The 9,071-nt window shown below is 45.8% G+C and overlaps 1 protein-coding gene across 1 annotated transcript; it reads left to right on the top strand.

Annotated features, from left to right (window-relative positions):
* The first annotated feature begins 3,324 nt into the window (after window positions 1–3,324).
* Window positions 3,325–3,732, top strand: LOC136464295 (uncharacterized). Its single transcript, XM_066463262.1, has one exon. The coding sequence runs from the start codon at window positions 3,325–3,327 to the stop codon at window positions 3,730–3,732; it is 408 nt and encodes a 135-aa protein (XP_066319359.1).
* The last annotated feature ends 5,339 nt before the right edge of the window (window positions 3,733–9,071 follow it).

Here is a 9,071-nt window from a genome sequence, read left to right on the forward strand (position 1 = left end):
AGACATGCATAATTAATTAAATGAATATGACAAATATAAAATAATAAAATCAACCAATAGTCGCACCTCACTAATCTGCCAATGGCAACTTCGTGAGTTGTGGCCAAGTCTACTACACTTGCCGCACTCATACTACTCGGGGTCAGTAACAAATGGAGTTCCTCTCCCATGCCTTGTTCTTCTGGGTATCTGATCCATAACCATCCTATGCCTCATCCTCTGCCTTGATCCACGCTTGTTCCAACGGTAAGCTGGATCCGCGATGTACTTCGGCCCATCATATGGAGGCCACTCTCTAGGGTCCCAGAAAGGCACGAAGCGGGGGCTCCATGTGTGCACAAGCGTGTCAACACTGAACTCATGAGGTATCCTCCTCTCGATACTATAGTTGCGATGCCTAGCTGCTGCCACCAAATGAGAACATAGAAAGTGGTACTGCCTTGGTTTACCACAAGTGCACTTGAAATCTTGGAGGACAACCACATGTATCCTCGACTCTCGGACCTCACCATCGGACGTTGTACCGCCCCTATGCTCGACCTGATAAGTCCCTGTGGCGTGGTCGAAGCATGTAACCTCATATGTGCCAGCCCTTTCTCTTGCCTTCTCTAGGTGTGCCTTTGGTTTCGGAGCCCATATCTCTCTATCACTCCACAACTGCAATGCATGGGTGTGTCTATCGTTGAACCAGGCAATAAGCTTATAGAAGGTGAATTGAATGATTGCATTCACGGGCATACCACGTATCCCCAATAGCAACTTATTGAATGACTCCGCCATGTTGCTGCACTAAAACTCGTACCTCCATCCACCGGTGTCGTGAGCTCTCATCCATTTCTCCAAATCCCTCATCAAACCTGTGAGCCATTGTCTACCTTCTGCATTTGATGTGGTTCTGACCTGCTCCAACTTTTCCTGAAAGTACTTGTCCTCAAGCTGTCGAGCAGCCTCCTAGAATAGATCAAAGTTACCCTTCACACCATCCTTCCGGAGTAGATTCTCGGCAAGGTGCCGAGTACACCAACGATGGTGCAAAGGTGCATACCCCTCTATCTGCTCTCACACGGCATTAAGTATGCCCTGGTGCCTATCAGATATGACGCCAACCTCCCTACCAGGCCCAACCACGTGTATCCGGACTAGCCTCAAGAACCATCCCCAACTATCATTGTTCTCCTTCTCAACCAAAGCAAATGCCAAAGGAACCAACTTGTTGTTCGCATCATAGGATATGGCTATAAGAAGTGTGCCCTGGTATTTACCAATCAAGAACGTACCATCAATGGAGAAGACGGGACGACACTGCCTAAAGGCCTCGACACACTGAGGGAAGCACCAGAAAGCACGAAAGAATATCTGCCTCCCATCCTTCCATGCATTTGGTTTTGGGATGTACTCATAATGCATGCCTAGATTCACCGCTTTGATTGCATTGGCAGCCGCTCATACCCATCCTCCTAGTCTCCATATATCATCTTCCATGCTCGCTTCTTAGCCCTCCATGTTTTACCATAAGTTATCACATAACCTCCATACAACGCCTCAATAGTCCTGATAATTGTCCTCACCTTCATGTTGGGTTCTCCCTACAAAATTCCCATCAACCGCTTGGCAATGAGGGTAGATGTCAACTACCGATGCCTCAGTGTCAGCTCATGGTCAACACAATTGTGTGGTCCGACAACTTTTGTCATCTTCCATTTTCTGGTTACCTATTGCTTCCTTGCACAAACCCTCCATGGGCAGCGTTCCTTGTCACACACAACTGTGTAACGGCGCTCCGCATATGAATGCAATACCTTATAAGGTCTCTTTCGTATCACTGCAAAAGCCTGCAACCACCTCTTCAAAGCAGGGACGTCATTGAACATCCTCCCATTCTCAATTATCATGTTAGGACCGGCCTCAGGAGCTTCTAGGAGCTCATCATCACGTCCTTCTGCAAACGCCTGATCGAAATGAGCAAGATCGCTGAACTCGTGAACTCTAGGATCACGACGGCCGGGAAAGATACGCCTCATCATCCCAACATCACTCTCCGTCAGCTCTCCAACAGGGCGATCATCATCAGAATCAAGAGCCCTAGCCATCTTATATGGCTCCGAATCATGCATAATTTCAACACTATTGGAGCCACGGAATCCATCTCCAAAGTGCACTTGTGCAGCAACAGAGGGCATATCCACATTCTCAGGAATGTCTCCTGCAACATAAGTAGAGAAATGAGGAAAGAATGAAAGAAATAGATGTAAGGAACGGGGTAAGCTCCCAAAAACCATGCGGTTAAGACACTTACTCGGATGATTCTGTGTCAAAGGGATCTCATAAGGAGGATCTGCCACGGAAACATGAGTCTGACAACCATCTCCAACTACCGCATTCGGGGCAGATTGAGCATCGGGAACCGTAGGTGCAATCTCCACATATAGATAAGGTTACGGAATGGGAGGGTTGATGTGTGCCTACTGATCCATTGCTGGGGTAAACCCATGATGGATGGGATCAACTAACACCCGACGCACAACCACGTCCAAACATTGTAGCTGGCTCTTCATAGCCGATCTCACATAGTTCTCCCACTGATCCGCACAACCAATTGAGATCATTCGCCTGAAGATGTTGGGAGGAGAACCTAGGTGCAGTACACCATCAACCGCAATGCCATCATCTCCAAGGCAATGCAGCTCATCCTGAGCCCTTGCAACCATCTCACTAAATGAAGGCATATCATTGAATAGCACAGGCACGCTTTGTATGTCAACAAACTCAACATATCCATAGCGATCGTTTCTAACGGTGCCTCCATGATATATGGTCACTAGGTTGTCCATCTAGTTCAAACACTAACAAAACACATGTCCTTTAGTCCAAATTAGACGATAGATAGTACCTAACAAGTACTTTCTAACTACAAACTAAGTAAATAAGATAATAACTACGTATATATGTACAGTGTACTCACTAAATAACTAGATCATATTTAGTTTACTAAATATATAACTACATATCTAAGTAGCTATCTAACTATATCTATGTACCTATGTATCTATGTTTCTATCTATCTACGTAAATATCTCACTACATCACTAACTAAATCAACTACCCGAATCATCACATTAACTATTAAATAACAAATGCCAACTAAGTAGGTACATTGCATATTCATAATGTTTACCTTTCCAACGACTGATCTGCGGATGTCGACGGAGTCGCAGCGGACGATGGGCGTGGGTCAGGCCGACGATCCGGGCCGGCGGTGGCACGGCCGGCCGCTGTAGGTGGCGGGGTCGGCGGTGGCGCGGCCGACGACAGCAGTTGCGCGGGATGCCCGGGGCTCCGCGCGGCGAGTCCGGCTCGACGGGCACGGGAGGCACGGCGGCCGCGGCCGAGGCCGGTGGTGGAGGGCGGCAAGGCGGGCGAGGGGACCGGGGCGCGGGCGGAGGGGCGCTGGCCGCGGTATGGCGGCGGAGGGGCGGCGCGGGCGGCCAGCCGCGGGCAACGGCGCGGCCGCGGGGCGCGGCGCTCCTGCACGTCGAGGCTCGTCGGCCGTGGGGCGCGGGCCGTCCACGGTGGCGCGGCGCGGGCGCGGGAGCATGCGCGGTGGAGCGGGAGCGGTGCGGCGCGGGCACGGGCGGCGGCGGCGGCGGCTCTGCTCTGCAGGCGAGAGAGGGAGAGGAAGAGAGTAAGAGAGGCGCGGGGCCCATAGGTATTAAAGGCTCGGCGCCCGAGTGACCGGCGCCGAGCTCCCCGCCATGTCACATCTATCCCAGAGTGAGCTCTAGCGGGCTCAGTTTTTTTAGGGTACTGGTGTTCCAGATCCATGGAAAAGTTAATGAACTCATCCAGGGAATACAGGCTGCAGATACGCAGAAAGTGATGCACACAAATAGGTAACATTGTTGTGTTGAATTTCCTTATTACATAGCAGGAATGAATTCAATGCAACCATCTCACATCGTTGAAGAATGGAATGTGATATATCTATCATCTGTTTTAATACTCAGATCAGATTGGGCTGTGCTGGGCACTGTACACACGCAGCTCATATTTACAAACTTTACTCGTATAGTTTCAAGACTTCTACCTGCTGTAAATATTGGGAACCAGCAAACAAAGAGCTACTCTAGCAAATTCAGTCATTGTGTTGTTTCCTGGATCCATCCTATTACATTGGTGAATGGTGATCCATAAGTGATGATAATTCCGCTCCATCCATTGATTTCTCTTCTTTTGTTTTCTTTTGAAATATGCTGGTGTTCTTTAGATCATTTTCCTGTATTCTGGTTGGATCCACACCGGCGGCGGCAGAGAAGATGATGGCATTCACTGTTGGATAGAATTTAGACAATGCTTAGAACAATCTATTTGGCAAGATAATCCATTATGATTACTTGAAAATTGTTTAACTCTTTGAATAGGCTCATGGTCTGTCCTTTCTCAATCCCCAACACTATTTAGAATATCCAAGACAACAGTTTCATGATTTTTAATTAAGCTCCAAGTTTGATTTCTTTTAGTGCTTGCATTTTTTTCAGAATTGTTCTTTCAACCAGCGGCAGCCCTGGATCATAACTTATATTAGTTGAATGATGTTGTTATGGAATTTGATCATGCATGACATAGTTTTCAGTACAAGGGTGAAGCATGAGAATAGCAACTGCTTGATGGCAGTGACATGACTTGTGAGAATACCAAGCTCTGTACTCTCTTTGCAGGAAATAGACATAGTGGCAGTGGAATATAGTGCTCAACAAGAATAACTTCAATGCGATCACCATAAACTAAGGTAACCATCAAATTCGATCACCACCTCACTGTGAAACCAGAGCACAGGAGGACACCTTCGTGCAATACAAATTCCTGGTAAATTTATTTCCCCTGCCCTGATTTTTTATGAACATAGTTAGTAAATTATGGGTTAAGATGGTTGTTAAATTCAAGTTCTCGAGATGCTGATATGTTTGGCTCAGAAATATGTTGAGTAGTGAAACCATATAGGCCTCAAAGTTTCCTGCATTTGTTAATGACCAGTTAGTCACCCTCACGATTCTCTCAAATTGTTTATTATCATTTGTTTGACACTACAAAATATTTGTGATAGTATGATATATTCCTAACATTTGGCCTACTCATTTTTTCCCAAATGTTTATCTAACAAATATTGAAGTAAGGCAAATAAATATCTGTAAATGAAATGAGCTAGAGAAAGCGGCAATGTTTTAACTTCGATTTACTCTTTTACCGCTCATTTGGTGTATTTGGAGTGTTACAAAAATGTGTTGAAAATTAGAGAAAACATCTCTAATAGAGAAGCATGTTTTTTTTTTCTATTGTAGAGATCGGACAAAACGGAGGCAATAGTATGTCTAGAAGGCATGAAGTGGCAATCCTTGAATCTAATTTCTCAACCTTGGTGGACAAACTCCAAGCACCGTTGCATGGTCACTCTGTGGTCGCAACACTAATCCGAGACACAATAAGGAGGCCGCCATCTAAGTTGTGAAATCGTCAAAATTGGTAGAGAACGAAATAAGGTTGTGCATGAGCTTGCCCATTGTAGCTGTATAAGGGCTGAGATGGAATGCATAACATACATTCAAACTTAAAATTATCTTGATATTATTTTGTTCCCGTTGCAACGTATGTTATGGTATTATTTTGCTCCCGTGCAATGCACAGGCATTAATCTAGTTCCATTATATATGTGACTACAACCACGGTGCGGTTTACTAGTTCTACTCAAATACATGGCCCCCTATACTTAATTCCTGGCTCTCCCCCTGATTCCCTTCCCACATTTAACCGGTTGAATTCACTGTGAACTACAGTGTTAAATTGAGGCTACTTTCAACTAGTTTGGAATGAAACAAGTCAACTTTGAACGTATTTGGATTCACTCGTAGAAAAGTTAGGCCACATTAAACAGATAGGAACTTATATTAAATTAAATATATATAACACAAAGGGGTCAACTTTAAATTATATTGCTTCTGATTCGCATTGAACCAAAAAAATTGAAATCACTTTTAACTTAAGAAACAACTTCACAAGAAATTGAAAGCCAGTCCGAACTTAAAAAGAATAATCAAAAGAGTCTGTTTTCTCACATGGAAACGTCCTTATTTTTCTCTTCTGTCTTAGAATGTTACCACGGCAATACCATATATTTACTCGAATAGTTCCAAAAAAAAGAATTACTAATTAATGACTTCTCCATTGTTGTTAAAGAGTATGGAGCATATTTGTTGACTTTTCCAGCTATTTTCAATATCTCAGCTCCTAAAAGCTAGAAGCTGCATTATTGGAACCCTGGACTATTTTCAAATCACTCTAGCCACTTTTTCACACATGTTTATATTGAGAACCATGTCCTTTCTCTTTTTACTTCCTCACGTCGTTCTTGTTCCTCTACCTCCAGTTCAACCAGGGCAAGCTAGCCGGCAAGGTGCCCTATGACCTCGCCACAGCGCACCACTCCCACCATCACCTGGTGGTGCCATTGTCGTCATCTGCATCCAACGCTCGAGCCATCGATTGCGGCGGCGCTTGGGCCATCGATGTGCTCGACTTCGCCCAAATAGTGCATGCGCGCTCAACGACTCAAGATGATACATGCCGACAACGAGGCTGGTAGAGGATCCGGTGTTGAAACACTATTGTCGTCGCTGTGGGTCGTCGGGGTCACACCGTCCCAATGCTTAGCTCTCAGCCTTTCACTACCGGAGACGGCTTCTTTGCCGAGTGTCCTAGACTTTACCGAGTGTTTTTTATCGGGTACTCGGTAAAGAGGTTGTTTGTCGAGTGCCAGAGAGAAAGCACTCGGCAAACAACTGGCACTCGGCAAAGAGATGGTTTGCCGAGTGCCGAGCACTCGCCAAAGAATAACACTCGGTAAAGAGCAGGTTTGCCGAGTGTCACACAATAACACTCGGCAAAGGACCGCCGCCGTTAACGGCCGGCAGCCGCCGTTAATCCTTTGCCGAGTGTCTTCTCCTGACACTCGGCAAAGAGGCTCCTTTTCCGAGTGTCTTCTCCTAACACTCGGCAAAGACGCTCCTTTGCCGAGTGTCATTTTTGACACTCGGCAAACAATATTTTTTTCACTTTTGACCTCCAAATTTTTTCTGCAGTCCTCATATAATACCTGGTACTCCATGTTCTAATGTGGCACATTTCTCGGACTTTTTCTATATTTCTTTAATTTATTTCATTTAATTGAATTTTCTTGGATAATTCAAATTATAACTGCTAGTCATTCGAATAATGAAAAAAATTTAACAGAAAAATGATATTCATGTTATTTAGTATAATGTGAGGCCGTATCCAGGAACAAACCACCAATTTCGAACATCTTGTTCACGAAACATGACCACAAACTTGCGGTCGAGTTGTTTTTAAATTCTATAAAAAGCAAACGAAGTCCGAAAATCATGAAACTTGTCAAGATGTCAAGATATCATATGTGGAGGCTGTGATAAAAATTTGAGAAGGTTTCGCGCAAGTTGTCACGTACGATGCTTGCAAACCGAAGAAGTTTCATGATTTCGTGAAGAGGCCGACAAGGTGGTAAGCATCGTACATGACAAACTTGCGCGAAACCTCCTCAATTTTTTATCACAGCATCCACATATGACATCTTAACAAGTTTCATGATTTTCGGACTTCGTTTGCTTTTTATAGAATTTAAAAACAACTCGACCGCAAGTTCATGGTCATGTTTCGTGAACAAGATGTTCGAAATTGGTGGTTTGTTCCTGGATACGGCCTCACATTATACTAAATAACATGAATATCATTTTTCCATTCATTTTTTTCATTATTCGAATGACTAGCAGTTATAATTTGAATTATCCAAGAAAATTTAATTAAATGAAATAAATTAAAGAAATATAGAAAAAGTCCGAGAAATGTGCCACATTAGAACATGGAGTACCAGGTATTGTATGAGGACTGCAAAAAAGTTTGGAGGTCAAAAGTGAAAAAAAAATATGGTTTGCCGAGTGTCAAAAAATGACACTCGGCAAAGGAGCATCTTTGCCGAGTGTCAGGACCTATGGCACTCGGCAAAGAATTTTTAATTTTTTTTTAAACAAAACCCCTCTTTGCCGAGTGTCATTCCGGGTGTCACTCGGCAAAGAATTTTTTTTAAAAAAAATAAAATCCTCTCTTTGCCGAGTGCCAGTCCGGGTGGCACTCGGCAAAGAATTTAAAAAAATTAAGATTTTTTTTTAAAAACCCTCTTTGCCGAGTGCCAGGCCAGGTGGCACTCGGCAAAGAATTACAAAAAATAAAAAAAAACTTTATCGAGTGTCAGATCAGGGGCACTCGACAAAGGGGGGATTTAACCTCCCGGCCCAGCCAGCCCACACACACCGCACACACGCACGCCCGCGCCAGCGCCGCCGCCACCCCCGCTCGTGCTCGCGCCACCCCCGCCCGCGCGCGCGCCCGCGCCAGCGCGCCCACGCCGCCCACTGCGCCGCGCCATCGGAGGAGGAGGAGAAAGAGAGGAGGAGGAGGAGAGGAGGAGAGGAGGAAGAGAAGGAGGAAGGAGGCGCCAGCTCCACCATCGCCCCCGCCAGCGCCCCCGCCGCCGTCGTCCCCGGCGCTTCCCCAGCCATCTCCTTGTCCACCGGCGCCCTGGCCCCTTCACCACCGCCGCCCTACGACGCCCACTAGGTATGCCCTACCGTCGTCGTCGTCGTAGTATTACTAGTAGTTGCGGTAGTAGTAGTAGTGGTAGAGTAGCAGTGGTGGTAGTCATAGGAGTGGTTGTGACATTGTTATATATATGTGGTTGGATATAATCTTGTGCATGTCGGCCATCGTGCCGTTGGTTTTCTTGCAGGTTTTGGAAACCTCACCGTGCAGGGGAGGTGCTGCCGAAATTTTGTATTGATAGTTTTATGTTTCTTTTTTTTGTAGAGAAGAGCCCGTCGGAGCGGAGCTGGAGTACCTCGACAACCCCGATCGCCTTCCTCGCCGCTGCGGGTCTGCCTGCACCGCGTCGCCTCGCCACTACACCGACCCGCCACGGCCCCGCTAGCCTAACTCCACCGCCACCCTAGGTA

This window comes from Miscanthus floridulus, chromosome 1, assembly GCF_019320115.1.
Source record: "Miscanthus floridulus cultivar M001 chromosome 1, ASM1932011v1, whole genome shotgun sequence".
NCBI classification, from domain to species: domain Eukaryota; kingdom Viridiplantae; phylum Streptophyta; class Magnoliopsida; order Poales; family Poaceae; genus Miscanthus; species Miscanthus floridulus.

What these genes read in the sequence shown, in the direction of transcription:
- LOC136464295 (XM_066463262.1), top strand. Translation starts at nt 3,325, where the DNA reads ATGCCCGGGGCTCCGCGCGGCGAGTCCGGCTCGACGGGCACGGGAGGC.